General features: G+C 53.4%; 3 protein-coding genes across 5 annotated transcripts; all 3 read left to right on the top strand.

Moving 5' to 3' along the window:
- Positions 1-1,495: 1,495 nt before the first annotated feature.
- On the top strand, positions 1,496-5,116 carry HOXA3 (homeobox A3). Its single transcript, XM_062179265.1, has 2 exons — positions 1,496-2,039; positions 3,365-5,116. Exons 1-2 carry the CDS (start codon positions 1,514-1,516, stop codon positions 4,168-4,170), a joined length of 1,332 nt encoding a protein of 443 aa, XP_062035249.1. The 5' UTR covers positions 1,496-1,513; the 3' UTR covers positions 4,171-5,116.
- Positions 5,117-9,161: 4,045 nt separating this feature from the next.
- HOXA2 (homeobox A2) lies at positions 9,162-11,940 on the top strand. Its single transcript, XM_062178133.1, has 2 exons — positions 9,162-9,998; positions 10,667-11,940. Exons 1-2 carry the CDS (start codon positions 9,503-9,505, stop codon positions 11,404-11,406), a joined length of 1,236 nt encoding a protein of 411 aa, XP_062034117.1. The 5' UTR covers positions 9,162-9,502; the 3' UTR covers positions 11,407-11,940.
- Positions 11,941-13,650: 1,710 nt separating this feature from the next.
- Positions 13,651-18,853, top strand: HOXA1 (homeobox A1). Of its 3 annotated transcripts, none has more exons than XM_062178131.1 (3): positions 13,651-13,884; positions 16,055-16,772; positions 17,268-18,853. In XM_062178131.1, the coding sequence occupies exons 2-3, from the start codon at positions 16,115-16,117 to the stop codon at positions 17,621-17,623; spliced, it is 1,014 nt and encodes a 337-aa protein (XP_062034115.1). In that variant the 5' UTR covers positions 13,651-13,884; positions 16,055-16,114; the 3' UTR covers positions 17,624-18,853. The 3 variants fall into 3 exon arrangements, with proteins under 3 accessions (XP_062034115.1, XP_062034116.1, XP_062034114.1); XM_062178132.1 differs by lacking the exon at positions 13,651-13,884 and having other exon boundaries at positions 15,015-16,474; positions 16,678-16,772; positions 17,268-17,354; XM_062178130.1 differs by lacking the exon at positions 13,651-13,884 and having other exon boundaries at positions 15,015-16,772.
- Positions 18,854-22,724: the final 3,871 nt, after the last annotated feature.

Raw genomic sequence — 22,724 nt, 5'->3', positions numbered from 1 at the left:
TAGAAGGACTAATGTTCTGAGCATGTGTGAATATATGACTCTCTCCTGGAACTTTTCTGAGCTGAAAACTCGCGGCTGAGCATGCAAAGGTTGAAGACAGAAAGGCAAAGCTGGTTTCCGTTATGCAAACTGCTTTCTAAATAAAAGTGAGTTGAGAAGATTTTTCTATTGCTTCTTAGATGGCAAGTGTTTCCTTGTTCTTGGTGTTTCTGGAGCAGGTAAATAGGCCAAATAACAAATGTCAACAACAACAGCACACAAGATCAGGGAATTCTGGCAGGATTTTATGGCCTGTGCTTCCATCGCCTCGTCCGGAGCCAAATGACCCCCATACATCAAATTACATAGCAGTTTCTAAGACAGAACCTATTATCGTTAAGTTGGAAGGAGAGTTCAAGCCGTGGTCATGGAGATGAACGCTGGTTTTTCAGGTTCCTGGTGGGTTGTTTTTTTCTCTCATCCATCATGTTTTAACAGGTAGAATTTGATAGTTGCCTTGAATAACAGCACCTCAAAAAGTCCAAGGCAAGGGGGTCTGCGAGCCTGGAGTAACTGGGGGAGAGGGGGTGGCGGCTTGCTGAGAGGTGCCTGAAGGCCAGACAGGGAGAGCAGAAGTGTGAACTGTCCAGGATCTGCGTTGTGACTTGGTGCATGGGGTGTTATTGGTCCCTCTCCCTGGCTCACACGGTTCCTTCCAAAGTTTTCTCTCCCCTTCTTGGCCACCAGGATTCATCTGAAAGAGGTGGGTCATATTCCCTACAAGGGTAAGGGGAACTCCTAGCAGGCTCAGCTCCTGAAACCCAGCATGGTGCACAATTTTGTGCAAAACTGTCTTGGGGCCAAGAAGGGGCTAGGTGGGAAGTCACCCCAACGCACGGCCCTTTTGGCAAATATCAGCCCTAAAGCAGGGAGTGAAGAAGACATTTGCGACTCAGGCTCCCTTTTGCTCCTCGCGGGTTCCCCAAGATCCTCAGAGGGGCAGGGTCTTGGGTCCCCGCGGTCCAGGCCAGGCACGGAGACAAGTGACATCTCAAAGTCTTCTTTCTGGGAAAGGGGGCTCCCAACAGTGTTCCTCCGTAGCCTAGCAGGGCTTTCTTCTTCGGGACCCCGGCTCTCGCCTCCCGAGGCTCGGCTTCCAGTCCTCGCTCATTCGCCTTTTCTCTCCCCGGAAAAAAATCCCCCAACTCCAGACACAAGTTAAGCAAATATTTGTAGCTGCCAGTAAATTCCAGCGGCTTTTTATAGCGCGGCTCCCTGCGCCCGGGGCCAAGTCGTGCTGCTAAATATTGCTGACCACTTTTTCTTTTATGGCTTTCATGTCACTTAGCTATTGAGAGTAAGATGGATTTGCGCGGAGCCCTCACCGCGCTGCGCTTCTCGCCCCCCCACCCAGGTCTGCGCGGGGCGGCCATTGGCGGCGGAGCGTCACGTGACCGCGGGGGCGTGCCAATGTGCGCCCTCACGGGTGTCAAGCCCCTGTCAGAGTGTGCGATCAAGACCGTGAAACAACGCGATGCAAAAAGCAACCTACTACGACAGCTCGGCGATCTACGGCGGCTACCCCTACCAGGCAGCCAACGGGTTCGCTTATAATGCCAGTCAGCAGCCTTACCCGGCGTCCGCTGCCCTGGGCGCCGACGGCGAGTACCACCGCCCCGCCTGCTCGCTGCAGTCGCCAGCCAGCGCCGGGGGCCACCCCAAGGCGCACGAGCTGAGCGAAGCGTGTCTGCGCACTCTGAGCGGCCCGTCCAGCCAGCCCCCGGGCCTGGGCGAGCCGCCCCTGCCGCCGCCGCCGCCCCAGGCCGCGCCCCCTGCCCCACAGCCGCCTCAGCCCCCACCTCAACCCCCGGCTCCCACCCCGGCCGCCCCTCCGCCCCCTTCCTCCGTCTCCCCCCCTCAGAATGCCAGCAGCAACCCCGCCCCCGCCAGCGCAGCCAAGAGCCCCCTGCTCAACTCGCCCACCGTGGCCAAACAAATCTTCCCCTGGATGAAAGAGTCGAGGCAAAACACAAAGCAGAAAACCAGCGGCTCCAGCTCAGGTAAAGGAGGGTCCTCTGGCCTGGCTCCCAGCGCCCCAAGCCACTTGCAGCCGTAGCTAGCAGCATCTGGGAGCAAGGCACTGTTTTCCCACCCACCCAACCCAAGAGTTTTCCAGAGCCCTTGCAACTCAGGGAGGTGAGTGGGCTCTGTGGGCCGGGGAACTCCAGAAAGAAACCTAAAAGGAGTTTCTCTCTGGACCTTCCCAAGGCGGAGTGGAGCTTCGAGAAGTTGCAGTCCCTTCTTGTTCCAGTCCTGGCGTTGGGCCTCTGGGCATATCCAAGCACAGCTCCGCCATTCTGATGAACCGGTGACATCTTCCCCATGCCGGAATGTGGCAGAATAAAAGCAGGCCTCAGCACTGTCCAAGCCAGAATCAATGCCATGCCCATAATCAGAGCCAGTTTTTGCTCCAGCAGATGGAGTGGCTGCCTTACCTCTTAGTGGTGGTGGTGGTGGTGGGGAGCTGCTCTGACTTAGTATAATGAAGGCAGCCAGGGATCTCCTGGGGGGAGGGGATGCAGACTTGTCATCCTAATGGGAACCACATGGGCCTCCTGGAACCAGACTCCAGTGGAGGAAAGGCCCCAGGTCTCGGGCTTCCTAGCTTCTTGGATACCTTCGCCCTTGCCTTCTGCACTTGCCCGGGGCTGTGCTCTGAGCCTGAGCATCTGGGACCTCCAGAGCCAATATTTAGAGTTCAGGGAGAAGAGGAGGGCACACAGTTGGTGGGCAAAGCTAGGGCAGGCTGGTGAGCCTTAATGACTAGGACTCATCAAGGGGGCCTGGGCTTCCCCCCGGGAAATGGGCACCTTCTATGGGATCTCTTTCTTGGCGCAGAGAAGAGCTTCTAGTCTGGGGTTTCCACAATGCCCACCTCTGGGCAGCGATAATTAAGTGGCCAGTTGCAGCTTCTGCCTGGGGCATTCAATGAGGCAGGGAAGGGAGGTTTAGGTGTGAGCATTAGGAGCCCTGCAGTTCAGTCTTGTGAGGGGGAAGAGGGTGTGAGGCCTGCCCACAGGGAGCTTGTTGTTCAGTGGGCCCAAAGGAGCAGGGAATGAGGAAAGGTGAACAGCTCCAGAAAGGAAGCCGGGGGTTCTGCGTGTCTGTCCTCGCTCCCTTAGAGAGGCTGGCGATGTACTCCTTGGCTGAGTGAAGGGCCATTCCCCCACCTGGAGAGGCGGCAGCACCTGGCTCGCTGCTCTCTGCGCCCTGACAGATGGAGGTTCCTTTAGGCCCTGCAGGAAGGAGGGGCCCGCCTGGGTCAGCAGCGGGGCGGGGCCGCGGGCAGCCCCTGACGCCGTTCTTCCTCTCTCTGTCCCGGCAGGGGAGAGTTGCGCTGGGGACAAGAGCCCGCCTGGGCAGGCTTCGTCCAAGCGCGCGCGCACGGCCTACACGAGCGCGCAGCTGGTGGAGCTGGAGAAGGAGTTCCACTTCAACCGCTACCTGTGCCGGCCGCGCCGCGTGGAGATGGCCAACCTGCTGAACCTCACCGAGCGCCAGATCAAGATCTGGTTCCAGAACCGCCGCATGAAGTACAAGAAGGACCAGAAGGGCAAGGGCATGCTCACGTCGTCGGGCGGACAGTCCCCAAGTCGCAGCCCTGTGCCCCCTGGCGCGGGCGGCTATCTGAACTCTATGCATTCGCTGGTTAACAGCGTCCCGTATGAGCCCCAGTCGCCCCCGCCCTTCTCCAAGCCCCCACAAGGCGCCTACGGGCTGCCCCCCGCCTCATACCCCGCGCCCCTACCCAGCTGCGCGCCCCCGCCGCCCCCGCAGAAGCGCTACGCGGCGGCGGGCGCGGGCACAGGGGGCACCCCCGACTACGACCCGCACGCTCATGGCCTGCAGGGCAACGGTAGCTATGGGACCCCACACTTACAGGGAAGCCCCGTCTTCGTGGGGGGCAGCTATGTGGAGCCCATGAGCAACTCCGGGCCGGCCCTCTTTGGCCTAACTCACCTCCCCCACGCCGCCTCGGCCACCATGGACTATGGGGGTGCCGGGCCGCTAGGAAGCGGCCACCACCACGGGCCGGGGCCAGGGGAGCCGCACCCCACCTACACGGACCTTACCGCCCACCATCCTTCTCAGGGAAGAATTCAGGAAGCGCCCAAGCTCACCCACCTGTGATGGTGGGCTCGGGGCTGCGCGCCAGGAGAGCCCCCTCCCCCTTTCTTCTTTACTTGCTGTTTTATTTCGTAAGGTTTTTCCTGCCCCTCCTCTCTCCTCTGCAACCCCCCCCCCCCCGCTCCCTTCCCCCGTTTTGTTTTCTTTGGTATCGCGTTTTTATAGTTTATGTGACGTAGCAATCTTGGTTGCTGGAATGGCTGTCAGTATCAGTAGCGATATTTCTCTCTTCCCGCCCCTCGCTCGGCCGCTGGCCCTGCACCCTCTACTTTCTCCATTCTTTGACCAGAAACAGGGTATATGAACAAATTTTCTAGTCGAGTTTTCAATGTGAATTTGTTCGTACATTATGGCTCCCGAGGGGAAGCGATTATTTTTTTTTTAATTTTTAGGTTTTTTTTTTTAATTGCACTTCTTGTAAAGAGCGAGAAAAAAATCAAAGGCGCTTTGAAACAGGGACTCCCTGTGCAAGGATGACTAAGTGTACGTCTTTCCGTGTGTGTATGCTGGTGAACAGTCAGATTTATTTATATTTTTTTTGCAAGCATTGAATAATCTAAGTTTTAAATATTATTTATCCCCATCCGTTCGTATTTATATTAAAGAAATTCTGTACCCTGATTGTTCAGAAGGTTTCTTGGGCCTTTTGTTCAATAGTGTATTGGCGTACATAGAAATTTTTTTTATTTGAAAGGGAAATATAATTCCTTTATAAAAATGGTAATGATGCAATAAAATCAGAGAAGATCCAGCTTTTGACAACAGCGATTGAGGTTTGTAACATCCGGCAAAACTGAAAAAAAAAATTGCCTGTAAACGCGAAAAATGCTAGATTTGTTTTGAGAGTTCTACATTCCTTGCTGCTCACATTCTGAGAAACAAAACAAAAAAAAAAATAAAGTTTTTATTCTGAATAATATCCGTGTTCAGAAGGAGTTCTTTGGCTGAAGATGGGGATCTGCGAAGAACTCCAGCCAAGCGAGCGGGCGGAGTAGGCCGCGGCACCTCCGGCGCTCGCGTGGGGCTCGGCCAGGCGCCGCGCCGGCAAGCCCGGCGGGTTCTGGTGCAGGCGGCCGGCGCTCGCGGAGGCGGCGGCTCTGGCAACGTGGCGCAGCCGGCCCGCTGGGCCGCCTGGTTCCCAGCTGCCGCGGAGGCAGGCGGAGGGCGCAGGGGCTGCGGCGCGACGTGTGCGCGAGAAACAAAGGCAGCCAGGCCGAGGCGCGGCGGGGGGCGCACAGGTGCCCCGGGGCCCCGCCGTGGGGTAACGCGGGGCGCCCCTCCTCTCCGCAGCCTGCCCGGGGTCCCAGCGGGCCCGCCCACGTCCCGACCCGCGGAGGATGCCCAGCGCGTTGCCGTGGCGTTCGGCCTCCTGGTCTCCTTCGCGGACTTGGCGGTGCGTTCACGCAGGGCGGGGAGCCTGGCTGCTGCGGTGGCGGCGCCGAGCCCAGCCGTTCGACAGAGCGCGAGGCGCACCCCGGTCTTCCGGAGAAGGAGGGCTGAGCTCGGGACTCCTCCCGAGCCCTTCCCTGGACCGCCTGAACCCCAGCGTCAGTTTCCTCTCGGAATTTAGTGTTTGGCATTCTCTGGATTTATTTCCTCTCCTTCCCTCTCAGCTTTCTTTTTTATGACCCCAGGGGGAGGGAGAGAGAAAAAGGAGATTGGTATCTTTCTAATAAAAATGCAATTGTAGAAGTACTTCTTTCATTTGATGCTACAGGAGCTAAATAGTACATTTTCACTCCTGGGTTTAAGATAGGGCTGCCTACCGCCTGGCTGGCAGGGACAAAGGCAGGCACAATAAAGGGAAATATTTTCATCTTCAGATTAAAGATTTGCTCAGAGAAGGAACCAAATCCAGAAAACGCAAACCTCAGAGTCCCCCCTCCCCCCTTAGGAGGTGAAAATGAAGACCCGCCGGCATCTGAGGTGAGAATCCAAGCCCCAAGCTCCCTGTGTTCTATCTTTCAGAGGCAGAAGTGGAAAATGTCGCCATTTTGTTTGCAATCCAAAATATCCATCATCATGGCCTCTGTTCCTCCTGAGAACTCCTCCAGATACTCCTTAGAAGCAGGCTTCTGGAGCCATTTCTGGGTACCTGCTAGGTCCTAGTGAGTTGCTTTTAGGGAACACCTCACGTTTTTAAGAGAAAAAAAAAAAATTGAGAGGGTTCAAAGCCAGGCGGCTGTAGAGCGCTGAGGATTCACAGCCAGAGTGCCTCCTTCACTTCTGTCCTGGGCTCCGGATAGATATTTTTTTTCTTTGAAAAAAAGAGTTTGAGCTGCGGAAAAAAACAGGTTTGCCCCCACCCCACCCCCACCTCCCTGCGGAAATATGGTGCGCACCTCAGCTCGCAGAGGCTGGGACACCAGTCTTTGTAAGGGGCTGGCGCTTCCACCTTTTGGTTGTTCCCGCTGAGCAGATACAGGAGTCTTCTTTTAAGTGGTTATTTTAGAGATGTGTATAAAATTACCTGGGAAAATAAGAAACAATGCCCCCTGGAGGGGGGGAGGTGGGAGGGGGAGAGAGAGAGAGAGAGAGAGAGAGCGAGCCTCCCAAGGATGAAAATCTTTCCCTATTTGCACTTGTTTCTAAAAAGCTACTCTTCAGCTGAGGGAAGAAGGGTCTGGAGGCTTCCTTCTTCCCTCAGGGCAGAGATTTTTAAATGAGATCCTAATATGATTTCCCATATCTTGCCAGTCAAGACATTCATTTTGGCTTTCAAAGGAAAAATATCGATCGCATCCCCAGCTTCCTAGATATTAAAAATAAATCCTTATTAAAATAGCTCCTGAGTTAAAGTAATAGGTTTGGGGAAGATTTCAGTGTCGAGTGGTCAAAGAAAAGGGTTTTCTTCCAGATGGTATTTGAATTAAGGCGGCTGAAGCAAGCAGAAGGCTCTCGCCCACGCAGCGCCCGACAAAGCCTCCGCTGGGGAGCCGCGCTGCTCCTTTCCTGCACCCCCTCCCCTGTACCCCGCAAGATTTTCTGTTTAAAGCAAATGCTCAAAGCCCAAAGCCGCCGTACCAGAATCTGTACCGCACCTTGCCTGAAAGCAGCCCTGTAACCCTTTCCACTGCCAAAAAATATCCTTAAAAAGACTAGTTTTCCTTGTTTACTTGCGTTTCCTGTTCTCCTCTTTGCCCGGCCACATTTGATCTTGGAAAGAGCTGGAAGCTGAAATGTGTTCTTAAGGGCCAGAAGCTGTCAAGGCATTTGGTGAGCAAGATTGATCGCGCCCAGACTTCCTCCAGAGCTTTGTTTGGAATAAAAGCAAGAAAACTGGAAAAAAAAAAAAAAAACCCTCGCATTTTCCAAAATAGCATCTCTATCTGCAAAGCAATGCTCTGGGCTAGTCCACGATGGAGACCACTTTATATCTGATTCCCAACCCAAACCTCCTTTGATGCGGGCCTCAGAGATGGAGTCCTGCCCTTGCTCCTTGCTTGGCCTTTCTTGTTTTCTGCTGGAGTTTTCTCCCCCGCCAACCTCTCTCTCCTTGGCCATCAGAATGATTTATTTTCCTGCCTCTGATGCCTGCCGGCCTCGGGGAGTCTGGTCACTTGGTCCATTTCAAAGGAAGCAAAAGCGAATCACCATCCTGAGGGCTTGGGGGGAAAAAGAGCTACCTTCACATCTCTCTCTCTCTCTCTCTCTCTCTCTCTCTCTCTCTCTCTCCCTGCTTCCCTCTTTCAGGCTTACTGGGCTTTTGAAAAGTTATTGTTTGGTACCTAAAGATGTTATTTTTTGAACCCTGCAGAATGGTCCAAGATGCACTCAGTCTCAAGTCTCAGAATCGGAAAAAAAGAGAGAGAGAGAACGGAGGAAGAGACTCTATGCTTCCTCCTTGGGTCGCCCTCTCTCTCCCCCGCGGTCTTCCTTCCCAACGCGGGTGCCAACATCCCTGGTGCTCAGGGCGCAGGAAGATGTGGGAGGCAACTCAGGCTGCATCTGAACCAACCAGCCCCCCAGCCCCAGCGACAAGGACAAGGAGAAGAAGGGTAGGAGGAGAGAGAGAGAGAGAGAGAGAGAGAGAGAGAGAGAGAGAGAGAAGCACCTTCTACCTCCCTGCTACTAACTTCCAACAGACTTCCTGGAAATCGGAAATACTCACCGCACCCGAGCCCTGCGGGTATGAAACCCAGGGTGCCAGGAGCCGCACGCGCCTGCTCGGGGCGGCATTTCTCTGGCTGGTCGCCGCCCTGGCTACTGGGATTTGGACACATGGACCTGGGGCTGTTGTCTCGCTTGGCACATGCATCTATCTTTCTCCAGCCACTCCTGAGAAGTTGATGGCGCAGGAAGGTCGGGAAGCTTCGAGAGCCGCCTCCCGTTTTCCGCTTCCCGCCGGAGCCAGATGCAAAGCCGCCGTGGAAAAGCCGGCTAACAATGGGCCGGGGGGCGCAGACTCCAGGCTGGGTAGTGGGAGGGGGGCGAAGGGCTGCGGGGGGAAGGAGAGGCGGACGGAGAGAGAGGGAGGGGGAAGGCGCGGAAAAGGAAAAAAGAGGGAAAGAGGTTAAGACAGAGAGGACGGATATCAGAGACGGAAATCAGTTTTGAGATCCAGGAACTGGCTTTAGGAAAAGTGTGTGTGTTGGTGGTGGTGGGGGGATAAAGGTGGTCGCCCCCTCCCCAGTCTTCTTTCCCGTTCTCTCTCCCTCTCTCCATCTCTCTATCTGCATCTCTGTCTCCATCTTCCTCTCTCCTCGCCTCTGCCCCTCTGCTTCTTCCTTCTGCTCTAGCAGAACTTATGTGGCTGGGACGCGGGGGCTCTCGGGTGTCAAAACTTTGAAGATTAATGGATTACTTTGTTAATGACTGCAGGCGTCAGACTGAGGTGCTTAAATGATTTGTGAGGTGCGAGGCGTCTTCCCGACAGTCCCAAACAATGCGCGGAGTGTGCGGGGGAGGCCGAGGGCGGCCGGCGGCGGGAGCGGCGCGGAGCGCACACTGGCGCACACTCACACCCGCACGCGCTCGCGGGCGCACACCGCAGGGCTCTGCCGCTCAGGAGGCGGGCGGGCACCCTGGCCCCCACGCACGCCCGGGCATCCCCACCCACACCCGCGTATCTGTATTTTTGCCCGGAAAAAAGTGTCAAGAAAGCGATGCTGGCCCCCAATGAGGCGTTCCTTCCCGACTTTTTTGGATCAATCAAACAGACAGTGGCTTCTTTTGATTAAAGCCCAAATTGTCATTGGGCAGAAGCAATCATGTGACAGCCAATTCGGTCCAATTTCAACCTTGTCTCCATGAATTCAATAGTTTAATAGTAGCGCGGTCCCCATACGGCTGTAATCAGTGAATTAGAAAAAAAACACCCCAGCAGCGATCGTCTATGGTAGATTTTTTTTTTTCCTCCGCGCTCGCCTTTTTCCTGGGCCTCGCCCCCCCAAAGCCCCTCCAAAAGAGAGAACTTTTACTCCGAGGGGGCTCCAAGGAGAAGGCCATGAATTACGAATTTGAGCGAGAGATTGGTTTTATCAATAGCCAGCCGTCGCTCGCTGAGTGCCTGACATCTTTTCCCCCTGTCGCTGATACATTTCAAAGTTCATCAATCAAGACCTCGACGCTTTCACACTCGACACTGATTCCTCCTCCTTTTGAGCAGACTATTCCCAGCCTGAACCCGGGCAGTCACCCTCGCCACGGCACTGGCGGCCGCGCCAAGCCGAGCCCCGCGGGCAGCCGCGGCAGCCCGGTGCCCAGCGGCGCCCTGCAACCGCCCGAGTACCCCTGGATGAAGGAGAAGAAGGCGGCCAAGAAAACCGCGCTGCCGCCCGCCGCCGCCGCAGCCGCCGCCGCCACCGGCCCTGCTTGCCTCAGCCACAAAGGTCAGTCCGGGAGCCTGGGCCCCGGGTCCTCGGGACCCCGGTCCCACCGCGGGGCAGCCCCGGGGGCGGCTATGGGGGAGGGGAGCGTGGGCCAAGGGGCAGGAGGGGCGAGCGAGCGGTGTCCAGCTGCCTTCCGCCCCGGCCCCGCGGGCTCAGGGGCGCGAGGCTCTATGCGGAGGCAGCGTGGACCCTGCGTGCCACAGTGAGACGGGTATATGTTTTTAGGGCGGGGGGGTGCGGGGGGGGAGACGCTCCCTAACTTGTGCAACGTGGGATGATTTATTTGAGTTGGAACTGACCTCCTCTTGTCTAGTTGTCCTAGAGTTTGGCTTTTTGACAGTAATGAAGAGTGATAGATGGCTCTTGCTCAGCTAAGCAGCTGATGCATTAATTATAAATTGTGTTGTGGCTAATATAAAGTTTGCTCCCGGATGGAGAGGTTGGGGGGGAGCTCCAGGCAGGAGCTGCACGGCGCTGGAGGAGCCGGGGGGCTCTCCGGGCCGGGCTCCTTTGCAAAAGGCAGCACAATGGCCCCTCTGCAGCCAGGGGCGGCCATTTTGTTGTGGCTGATCTCTGCTGCCGTGTTTATCCTCCAGCCGAGTCCCCCCGCTCGGACCCCCGCCACCTCCAACCGCGCGCGTGTCTCCTGTTGGTTTCCCTTCCCGCAGAATCCCTGGAGCTGGCCGACGGCAGCGGCGGGGGCTCGCGGCGCCTGAGGACGGCCTACACCAACACGCAGCTCTTGGAGCTGGAGAAGGAGTTCCACTTCAACAAGTACCTCTGCAGGCCGCGCAGGGTGGAGATCGCCGCGCTGCTGGACCTGACCGAAAGGCAAGTCAAGGTGTGGTTTCAGAACCGCAGGATGAAGCACAAGCGGCAGACCCAGTGCAAGGAGAACCAGCACAGCGAAGGGAAATTTAAAGGCCTCGAGGACTCGGAGAAAGTGGAGGAGGACGAGGAGGAGAAGTCGCTCTTCGAGCAAGCCCTCGGCGTCTCGGAGGCCCTTCTGGAGAGGGAAGGTTACACTTTTCAGCAGAACGCCCCCTCTCAGCAGCAGGCTCCCAACGGACACAATGGCGATTCCCAAAGTTTCCCAGTTTCGCCTTTAACCAGCAATGAGAAAAATCTGAAACATTTTCAGCACCAGTCACCCACTGTTCCTAACTGCTTGTCAACAATGGGCCAGAACTGTGGAGCTGGCCTAAACAATGACAGTCCCGAGGCCCTGGACGTCCCCTCTTTGCAAGACTTTAGCGTCTTCTCGGCAGACTCCTGCCTGCAGCTCTCAGAGGCAGTCTCGCCCAGTTTGCCGGGCTCCCTCGACAGCCCCGTAGATATTTCACCTGACAGCTTTGACTTCTTCACAGACACACTCACCACAATCGACCTGCAGCATCTGAACTACTAAAAACATTAAAGCAAAAACAAAGCAGCACACAACAAAAATCCCTCCGACCAGGTGGCTTTGCCTTCGCTCATTCCGGGAGTTGATTTTTCCCCCCTTCTCTTTTCTTTCTTTTCTGCCGTGACCTCGCCCGCTCCCTCCTTTAAATGCGGAGGATTTTCTGTTTAGCGACTCCCCTGCCCCAGTTTCAGAGCCATCATCTCTTACAGATTATGTTGGAGTTTTCCTTGTTTTTAAAACCTAATCCAACAACACTCTGTGATGTCCTGAAAGCAATATATGAGGCCTGAAAGAAAGTGATCATCAATTGTATCTTCACTTTCTTTTTATTTTTGTATTACATTAGGATGCATTGTCATGCGTATTTTTGGTAGAATAAATTCTCCTTTGCTATAAGTAGCTTTCTTATTTTTTCCTCTCCCCCTCTTTCTCAAGGCTCCTAACAGTTTCTTCTTCTAGTCTAACTTGGTAAATAAAAATTCTGGTCACAATTCATCTTCTTTTTTCAATTTTAATATATTTATTAAGGTGGCATGTTCAAAGTCTTCAGCAGACAACAAAAAAGAGACCCAGAAAATGAGTAGGCCTTTGACAAGTGTTTTTTGACCTTTTTTTTTTCTTTAAAAAAAATTCTGTGTATACATAAAGGAATGGATTTGGTTTTTAGTTACAAGCTCGAGCCATAGATTTAAATTAGTACTAGAAACAGGACTGGGCAGCCTAAGAGTTGGGGCTAGCCCAGGCTTCTGAAAGTGGAAGAACAACATGCTTAGAGGAACAAGCCTCCCCAGGAAGGAGCAAGGTGGTGGCATTTCTCTGACCAGCGACCAGTCTCCAGCCCAATAACTAAGTTATCAACAATTCATTTATTGAATACACATTTGTTTCAAACATCTGCATTCCAGCCCTCCCCCCCACAAACGCCCCCGCACATTTTCAGCGTGGCTGATTAATCTCCCAGCTGTTGATGGGTTCAGGCAACACAGACCTAAAAGATAAAGAAAAACAATAAAACAAAACAATGGTTACCAGCTGCAGAATTCACTCCAGAAAAGGGTTCTTTCTAGTCCTCTGGTTCAGTCATTCTACAGTTTTTTTTCCCCGTGGCCAGAAAAATCAATATTTCATTCTTAAATCTGTTTACATTGCTAATAATGGATCATTAAGGCTTTGAAGTCAGGTTAGCAAGTTGAGATTTAAAGTAGAGAGTTTCTGCACCCTAGGTTATAAATTAACCCAGTTTCTAGAGAAAAAAGCACTTTATATGAAATATCAATAAAATGTGATATAGGGTGTGTTACTGGGTTGCTCTGGCTTTTTTCCCCCCCCGTTTTTACGTCTCCCCAGGTTTATTTTTCCCTGAGAGCTCTGTTCTGATGGCTACTTACCTTGAGAAAACGCAGCATGTATGCAACACGTGTGTGCGGCGGGTTGATTTAAGGACCCAGCTCTTAACAGCAATGGCTTGGGAGTTGCAATGAAACCCTGACCTTTCTGCTCTCTGCCTTCCCTCACCCCTTCACCCCCTGAATCCCGGCAGCAGCTCAGGCGTGTGGGGATTGCGGCCGCTTTTGGGCCCCAGGCTCCGCGCCGAGCAGGGCGTCCCAGCCGCAGCCAGGGCTGCTCCGCTCCTGGATGCGATTCGTCCCACGCTCATAAATCAAACGCTTTCTATGAATGAGAATGTCATCAAAGAGATCAATTGCAGGAACACATGCACAAATAAAAATCCTCTTACGTATTTGCTGGGGATCCCCGTCCGAAAGCATTAAGTTAGAAGGCGTTTAGTCATAATTCATTTTTATTGCTCTTTTAAAACAACAGCTTGGCTGAGCCGCCGATGCCATGAACTGCGCGCGGCCTCGGCGGCGTTTGGTCTGCTCCTCGCTCCGTCCCTTTCCAGGGGCAGAGCCCTGGAAAGAGGCGTTCGGAGGCGAGCCGGCCGCTTGCAGAAAGGGCATTTTAATCGTGGCCAGGCCCGTCCTGCCCCCCACTCTCGGGGCGTTTAAAGAGACGTTAGCTTGAATCGCGGCTCACTTGCCCAGAAGACCAAGGGTCTCCTACTTAGGGCGAAATGGCCCCCAGGACTTCTCGGCAGTAGGGGAGTGGGAAGGAACCGGGGCACAGAAGTCTACAGGCTCGGGGGCAGGGGGTGCAGCCTTTGTGAGCAGCTCCGCGAGGCGGAGCCCGCCCGGCCGCGAGTGCCCGGCCCGCCCGGAGCGCGGCGCAGCGCGCGGAGGCGGGACCGCCGCCGGCCGGGCCTGTGTGCGGCTGCAAGTTTGTGATCCCAAGAAAAAAAACCACCCACCCAGACTACCCCCCGAAATGAGGCCAGGAGAGGGGACTAGAAGGGGAGGGAGAGCAGCGCGGAGGCGGCGAGCCAGCAGAGCAGGCGAGGCGGCTGCGGCCGGGGGCAGCTTTGTGGCCGGCGTCCTGCGGCCGGGAGAGCCGAGCAAACCCGGGCGGAGGCTGCGCACAAAGGTACCGGGAGGAGGCAAGGGTGGTGGTGGTGGGAGAACAAACGGAGGAGCTTCGGCCAGGACAGCAGATCTCCTGCACCACTAGCACGATCCCCCCCCCACCCTTGGTCCCTTCCCCCACAGCAGCCCGGGCTCTCCCCAACGCTGGAGGCCTGGCGCGCTCGAGGAAGCCGCCTCCAGGAGGGCCGCCTTGCCTTTCGCCTTCCCCAGAAGCAGGATTTGGGGGCAGGGGTGACTTCTGCCCCTGCTCCCTCTTCACCACGCTTGGGGAGGGGTCAGAGGTCACAGAAAAATACCATTCCAGAAGGAAATGTGTGGGGGAAATATCTTCTTGCTACTGAGGGAATTCAACGAAAGGGCTGCATGGGTGCCCCCCCCCCCCGCGGGGACAGGATGGGGGGACGTCTCCGAGCGAGCAAAACAGAGGATCCTGGAAGGGTGCCTAACACACAAGAACCGCGCCTGCCTCGAGCGAAGCTTCCTGTTGTAGCGGAGTGGGGGGAGGCTGGAGCGGAATGGGAACCCCAAGCCCACGTCCAGGCCTCACGACAGGTTCCGACGTTGTACACATGGCCAAAGCAAAATCTACGCAGCACTGCCTGCTGACGGGCTCAGATGCTCTCTGGATTTCTCCTACTTAAGAATGCGTCAGGGCTCGGTCTCTGGCCTTTTCTCTCCACAAGCCCAGGGTTGACATGAAACCGAGTAGTAAACAGCAATTAACGACCCCATCAGCCTCGGGGAAAGACGCGGGTGATGGAGAACAGGACCCCTGGCCTGGGGTGACGCTCGGCTTTGCACGTGTCTCTCTAGGGAAAGGCTGGAAGGTTCGCAAGGCGACCACGCAGTCCGGTGGGAGGAGGTGGCCGTGCGGCGAGCAGTGTCCCCGTCCACCGTCAGCCATCTGTCCCCCGCCCCTCCCACCTGCCAGCCCCCATTCCAGACGTGCAGCAGAATGGGGGGTGGGGGTGGGAAGAAGAGTCTCTCCCACTTCCCCACAGCGCCCTCCGGGAAAAGAGGAACGTGGCGGGGGCCGTGGAGCGGACTTTGTGCAAGCTGCGGCCGGGCGTTGGAGGCCCGCGCCAAAGCGCGCAGGCTCCTGGGTTGAGGCGCCGGCAGATGGCCCGCCGCGCACGGCCCGGCCCCCGCGCCCGCCACGTCTGCCAGCGTCATCTCTCCCCCGCCTCCCACCCCTCAAAATCCTGCGGCCCAGCGTCTGGGGATCCCGGAGGGTTCCCCGGGCCAGACTGAGCGGGGAGGAGAAAGGGGCGGAGAGCGAGGGGAGAGGGAGGGCGACCGAGAGCCCCGACACCCCCGGCCTTTTCCGGCGAGCTCTGCCGCCCCGGGAGTCGAATTACAGGAGCTCCTCATTGCCATGCTAATGGCGAACCGGGGTTGGGGGGAGAGGGCTGCGGACTCCCTCTGTGGAAACGGGAAGTTTATTTTCTCGCCCCCGTGCGCTCCACGCCCACCTGGTTCCTCCCAGCCAGCCCTCCGCGCCCTTCCTTCGCCGTCCCGAGCTGGCAAAGCCAGCGGCCAGCCTCGCCCTGCGTCACCGTCCTCTGAGCGCCTCACAGCCCCACGGCCTCACGCAGGGACAGTGCGGCGGAGGCGCCCCGGGAGCCGGGGGCGTTTGGTCGCCGGATTCCCACCCTTCCGGCCCTGCACGCTCGGGAGCTCTGCCGCACTTGCGGCCACCCAGCGAGCTCCAGCCCACTGATTCCCGCCCCAGGAGAGCCGGGAGCCCTCTTCCCTTCTCACCTCTTGCCAGTTCCTCTTCTCGACGATGCTGGGAGGGGGGCGGGGGGCGGGGATGCCTCCCAGCCCCCACCTCCCGGAGGGGGAGGGCGCGCGGACTCGGGCGCGCGCAGAAGGCAGCCTCCGCTCCCCTTCGCCCCAGGGCTGTGAAGCTGCAGTTGCAGCCGCCGCAGCTTCTGCCGCCTCCTGGGCTGCCTGGGGGGGCGACTGCGCGTCACCTAGACGGAGGAGCGCCGGGGACTTAAATGCCACTGAAACGGTGATCCATCACCGCCGGAGCCGGCAAACTTTCGCAGGAGGCTCAGCCATTGGCTGGCCCAGTCACGTGCGCCTCCCCTGGCGCCCTCCGCCCTCGCGCCCCCCCTCTTGCGCACTGTACATTCATATCATTTTTCTTCTTCGGCCTCATGGAGGAAGTGAGAAAGTTGGCACGGTCACCCAGGGCTTCGCAGGACCCGGTCACTCAGTGACAGATGGACAATGCAAAGATGAGCTCTTTCCTGGAATACCCCATCCTTAGCAGTGGCGACTCGGGGACCTGCTCTGCGCGAACCTACTCCTCGGACCATGGGATTACAACTTTCCAGTCGTGCGCAGTCAGTGCCAACAGCTGCGGCGGCGACGACCGGTTCCTAGTGGGTAGGGGGGTGCAGATCAGCTCGCCCCACCACCACCACCACCACCACCATCACCACCACCATCCTCAGCCGGCCACTTACCAGACTTCTGGGAACCTGGGGGTGTCTTACTCCCACTCGAGTTGTGGTCCAAGCTACGGTGCGCAGAACTTCGGTGCGCCTTACAGTCCCTACGGGTTAAATCAGGAAGCAGACGTAAGTGGTGGGTACCCCCCGTGCGCTCCCGCTGTTTACTCTGGAAACCTCTCATCTCCCATGGTCCAGCATCACCACCACCACCAGGGTTATGCCGGGGGCGCGGTGGGCTCGCCTCAGTACATTCACCACTCATACGGACAAGAGCACCAGAGCCTGGCCCTGGCCACGTATAATAATCCCCTGTCCCCTCTCCACGCCAGCCACCAAGAAGCCTGTCGCTCCCCCGCTTTGGAAACGTCTTCTCCAGCACAGACCTTTGACTGGATGAAAGTCAAAAGAAACCCTCCCAAAACAGGTCAGTCCTGCCGGCCAGTGGACGCGCCTTGATGAATCTGGAAGGAGTTGGTGTGCTTAGTTCCCAAGGAAAATTAAGAATGATTTTTCAAAAAAGGGGTTCTTGCTTCCAACTAGTGTTGTAGGGCATGGGGACGCTGCCCAGGTGTGTCGGGGCTCAGCAGTCTCTGTGTTTACAAAGGGGCTAGGGTCTAAATGTTCTGGAAATAGGAAGAGTGTGTGTGTGTGTGTGTGTGTGGCTGGGTGCTGGTGTTGGAGGCGTCCTGTTAATATCTCCAGGCTCCATTAATCACCAGCCTGACCACGCTAATGCTTGACTTCAGCTTAATGCCCCATTGCTCACCCTCCCCAACCCGCTTCGTGTTGAGAAGTTCTGGATTTTATCCTTTACCTGAACGTTGCTCTGAAGAGTGTGTGTGTGTGGGGGGGGAGGGGGTCTCATCGATTTTTAACATTTTTTAACCTTTTGTTCTCTTGGCTCCTTACCCTACCCCAGGGAAAGTTGGCGAGTACGGCTACGTGGGTCAGCCCAATTCGGTGCGCACCAACTTCACCACCAAGCAGCTCACGGAGCTGGAGAAGGAGTTCCACTTCAACAAGTACCTGACGCGCGCGCGCAGGGTGGAGATCGCCGCGTCCCTGCAGCTCAATGAGACCCAGGTGAAGATCTGGTTCCAGAACCGCCGGATGAAGCAGAAGAAACGCGAGAAGGAGGGGCTCCTGCCCATCTCTCCAGCCACCCCTCCGGGAAGCGAAGAGAAGGCAGAGGAATCCTCCGAGAAGTCCAGCTCCTCGCCCTGCGTTCCTTCCCCGGGGTCTTCTACCTCCGACACTCTGCCTACCTCTCACTGAGGCCGCCGGCCCCGGCCCCGCAGCCCAGCCTCCTTCTTGGACCAGGGCTTTTCCCCTAAAGCACATTCTTAGCTTATCTCGCTTTCCATTTACAGTCCCTCTCTTCCTTTCTGATCCTATCTGGAGAGCTCCTGGCCAGGACAATGGGTTTCCAGGGAATTCTGGACGGGAGACATCCAGATTGGGTGCCCGCATCAATTCGTGTGGGCTGCTGACATCTCTCCCTACTTGGAGGAGGTCTTCACAGACCTTGCTCCTTTCAGTTGCCCTTTGGAAAATAATTCCCTTTTGCCAGCAGAAACATGCCAGAGAGAGGCCTCGCTTCTTTTTATGTAACTGCGTATTCACAGTTCTTTCCTACCTTGCCCTTAAAAGTAGGATATATAGAGTTCAGGAGTCTATGGAGAAGAGGTGCACTAGGAGTGTGTTTACACAGTTCATTCATTCCTTAATTTAATTCAGTTTCCTGTGTGTGAGTTTGCTGGTTGTAAATACTTTGTCCTGAGAGATTTATCTTTATACAGATTTTCTAGAAATGTTTTAGATTAGGTGACTAAAACAGACAGGGTGGGCAAACTCTCACAACTGGTACAATTTTATATGTGGTTATAGGTGATGGGATACTTCCAGCCCAATCGGATGCCTCCCAGGGTAGCCTCAGTTTGTTCTTTCAGTATGTTAAGAAGGCCAACAGAGCACAAGCTTCAGAAATCTGGCTTCCTGTGTTAAAGGTCCCCCAACCTGCTCCTTTCTTCCTGCTTCTCTGGTCACCCTCCATTTAAAATGTGTGCTGAATAATTTGGAACCTAAAGGTATTATTCAAACCAACTTCTTCCACAGTTATCTTAGCGGGATGTGATGTATTTTCAGCTCAGTTGTTGATGTGATGGCTGGCACAATGAATGTATATTTTGTGTGATTCGTGAATAGTCTTTTGCATGTCGCACAATGTTTTGATGTCCCTGGAGTACCACACTGAGTTCTATCAGTTACCCTTTGTGAACCTATGATAGTCCCCATTTCCTGTACAATCATGAACAGCTCTGAGATCCTGGAGTGATGTGATCCAGAGCAGAATTTACGGGTCTGAAGAAGTCTGTAATAAATGTATTCAAGTTTCAGGTATGCTGAAGCATCTGTGTATTTGGCTGGGCTACAGTTTGTTGAATCTCACCAAGCTGGCTGATGTCATGTGGGAAAGGGGAGAAGGGTGGTGTGTGTTTTCAAAGAGGTGGGTCTTTTCTCGAATAAAAAGTGAATGTTTTCCATTATCATGTAGCTGCAGCATTCCCTGTGAGTGTAATTTTACCTAAGGAGAGTCTATCTAACAGCCTCTCTTTAAAATAACAACAGCTTCTTTATTATAATCAAAGTTCATATTGGAAAGAAAAAAAGGAATGGTGAAGAAATTTATGAAGCAGATCTATTTTTGAAACAAACATGGATACTTCCTGGGTCAAGTGCTAACCTTTTCACCTCCAACTGAATGATGACATATATATAAACAGAACCCCCTTCAAAAGCTGAACCTGTCTTCAGTCAGTCTTTCCTCACATCAGTGAACCAAGAGCTAAGAGATTCACATTTAATTAGCTCCAGTATAAAGCTGTTGTGAGGATGGACCCCCCACCCCCCTTTTGGATTGTCAGGCGTTCTTCTAATATATTCCACCCTTTAGATCGAGTGTGGTCTGTTTTCATTAACAGACCTTGCATCCCTCCCCCCATTCTTCCTGTCCTCACTCCCATCCCTGGGTTGGACATCTCATAGCCTTCAGACTTTGACTTCTTAGCCATCATGGCTGTAATGCACTCCCAGTTTTATGTTCATGTCACATAACCCAGAAAGAAAAGTTCTCATTTTCTCCTCTAGGCTCAACAGGTTCTTCCTGGTGAACTTGTGGAAGCCACCCCGAAGCCCTTTCTAAACACCCAAGTCCTTTCTGACCCAGGCAAGTGTCTACTCTCAGAGGAAGTCAGCAAGTGACAGAGTTCAAAGTGACTCTCCTCCCAGACCTCTTACCACTTACCCTTTACTTTCACACATTTTTGGAAGCTTTCATTTAGTTCCAAGGGCAGTGCAGAAAATTTACAGCATTACAAACAGATATAGACATATGACTTCCTTCCTCTTCAAAGGGTGTGTTAGAAGGGATGGGCTGGGGGAGAAAACCCTGCAAAAACTTGGAATTGGCAGGCCTGCTGGAGCCCGTGTGAGGGTTCCCGCACTTCCCTGTTAAAGGAGGCAGGCCTGGACTTCACAGGCGTGCTGGCCGCGGCCATATCAAGGGCGCGGGTGCCCTCCCCTCGGCTGCTGGGGTATGAGGTTGCCTCTAAAAGACTCCAGTGGATGGAGGAGAACTTCAAAGACGGCCAACCCTTTCTTTCATTTCCCGCCTGGCCTTATACTGTATCTTTTGTTTATTAGTGTAAGGCCACACAGCAAAACAGATGGCTGGCTTCCAAATACTTTAATGTGCTAAAGTGTCATTTGCATGCATGCCACTGCCTTGATTTCAATATCTAAAAGCAGGGCCCGACCCTCTGGAATCCCGGAGATTCCAATCTTCAAGGTGCTGGTTTTAATGTAGTTGAGAGCAAGGAGACCGATAAATTATGCCTAAACATCCCCAGCCTTCTCTGGGTCGTGGAATAAATCAGTTAACAAGCAATGCATTTAGGAAACATTAATATACCTTTCAACAAGGAAAACATTTGTATCTTTTTAGCTGTCCTAATCGATTAAATCAAAGGCGCTTAACACATCCTATTTCAAGGTTTTTCTTTTTCTGTTTTGGTCTCTGAGGAACACAGTTAGCTCCTTGAAAAATGACAGCAATGGTAACTGAAAGGATATAAAGAGGAAAAACAGAAAACGTTTTATTGATAAATTTAAAAAGGAAACAAGGGTCTCAATTAGAGACACAGGATTAATCGACAGTTTCAGTTTCCAAATGCTTCCCCTCACTTCCTCTACATTCATCCAAAGCAATCCCAAAATTCAGGGTGTCCCCATGCCAGGCTGAGGGGAGGGCTGGCTGTGGTTCTGCAGTCTGCTCTGGGTTTCACCTTTGAAAGTTTACTTTTGGGGGCTATTCAGATGCGGTGGTGTTTTCCTCTGGGGCAATCAGATTCAAACCGATCAATATTTACTCAGTCTGAAAGGGTTGTTGAAAAGGCTGCTAACAACAAACTGCTTAGCTGCTCACCCCTGTTTAATCTCAGGTTCACCGAAAGTTCAAGAGGAGATGAATGCAGTGATGGGTCACTTTAGAATGAGTCCCAGCGGTTTATCTGAGCTCTCAGCTAAAGGCAACAATTACAGTTCCATCCCTCTTTGGGAAAGGGGCAACTTTCCTATTATTCTTTTGCTAAACAATGTTTACTAGAAACTTAAAACACTTTCCTCTTCTTTCCCGGTTCTTCTTCCTTTTTTTTTTTTTTTCTTTTTTTTTTAAGTTTCGAGCTGCCCTTCTCCTGCCCCTTCCTCTATCTACTAGATTTCATTTGACTTAAAATAAATTACACCGAATATTTAAAAAAAAAACATTAAATTAGTCTGACAGAAGAGATTCAATTTATTTCAGATGCCATGAGCTATGGAATGAAGCTTTTTGGACCATTAGAGTTTAGCTCTGAGAAAGTACAGGGCAAGAGTGAATTGAGATTATTTGCATTTGAGTGATATCGACAATGAGAGCCCCAACATTCAGCTGAGATGACTGCTCAGACGGGAGCTGGGGAGAGCAAGGGGAACTGGTTTGTGCAGAAGCAAATACTTCAGGAGGAAAGTCAACTTTGAAATTTTATGTCCTCCTAGTGCAGGAACTACTGAGAGGTGAAAAAAGAATACCCAAGGAGCCAATGGGGAATGGTGGGTAGAGGATGCTGGACACTGAAGCTAATTGCTACAGCTCCTCAGAGGTCAAAGTTCATGTAATCACTGCATAAATGCATACTAAATAGGGATTTATTAAGCTTTCCTGATGGCTGAGCACGTCTGTGAAAAATGGTCACCGCTGTTTGACTTTCTTCCTTAAGAATAATTATTCTTGAAGTTAGAAGCTCTAGGCTTTTGAGTCTAATTTACTATTTTGAGAGATATGCAACCGTTTGGTTTTAAAAGTCTGAAATCAGTGCAGGGACAGCATCTTTCTTTACACTGGGTGAGACTGTAAAATACCACTCTTTCTCTCAGCAACGCTGTGGCTTTTTCAATACACACAAGAACACAAGTTAGCATGCTGTTATCAGGATATCAGATAAGCTACTCATCAGATGGCTAACTTTGGTGACCCTCTGCTGCTGATAAATTTAATTTGTGCTTGCATTCGTGAGGGCATACAGAAGTTCTGCCTTAGCATTCCTTGTGCCCGGATAAGCAGAACTACCCATCCTCTTATTTTATGGAACAGGAAAAGGTACCCAAAGGAGGACTGATCTGACTGAGAGCCCAGTGTCAGTGCTCTTCCTGAATGACAACCAAGGTAACTTAGAGCCCAAGTTCAGCACACTTTCTAATTCTAAACTCCAGGTTTACCCTGGCCCCTCCTCCAGCTTAGCCTTTGTGATTTGTGTCCAGCTGCATAGCATCTACCTTTGTCCATTTCTGCTTTACTGGCCATCCCCTCAGTCAAATATTTAAACTTTTAAGGTCATCAGGACTCCTTGCTCTTTGAAACAATCTCCAAGATGAATGTTTCTGTTATTTTGTTTGAATAATCAAACATTGGGCTACATACCTTTAAATATTCTTAAAATATAAAAGTAGTGAGGGCAGGTAAGAGTCAACACACAAATATGTATTTGGTTTCAAAACCTAGAGTAAGCTAGAATAAATGAAAGAGTTCCTGCATCCAAGTTCCGTCTCCATTAAATTGCCCACAGCATCAGCTAGACAGGGCTTACAGAAGCAAGCAGAATTCCAGGGAAGGTTCCTACCCTGCATCTTTTTTGTTTGCTTGCTTTTTACTGTCCAGTTTGTAGCCCAGCGAATGCCTCTTGCATTCTTCTGACCCTTGCGTTTTTCCTCCACAACTCACTCACCTGCCCCACCCCCACACACCTCTCAAGCCCAAACCATTAACAGCATTTCCTTGCAA

Source organism: Lepus europaeus, chromosome 20 (assembly GCF_033115175.1).
Source record: "Lepus europaeus isolate LE1 chromosome 20, mLepTim1.pri, whole genome shotgun sequence".
NCBI lineage: Eukaryota > Metazoa > Chordata > Mammalia > Lagomorpha > Leporidae > Lepus > Lepus europaeus.
Note: the sequence above shows the minus strand (reverse complement) of the source record. Positions and strands in the feature narration are given on the sequence as shown.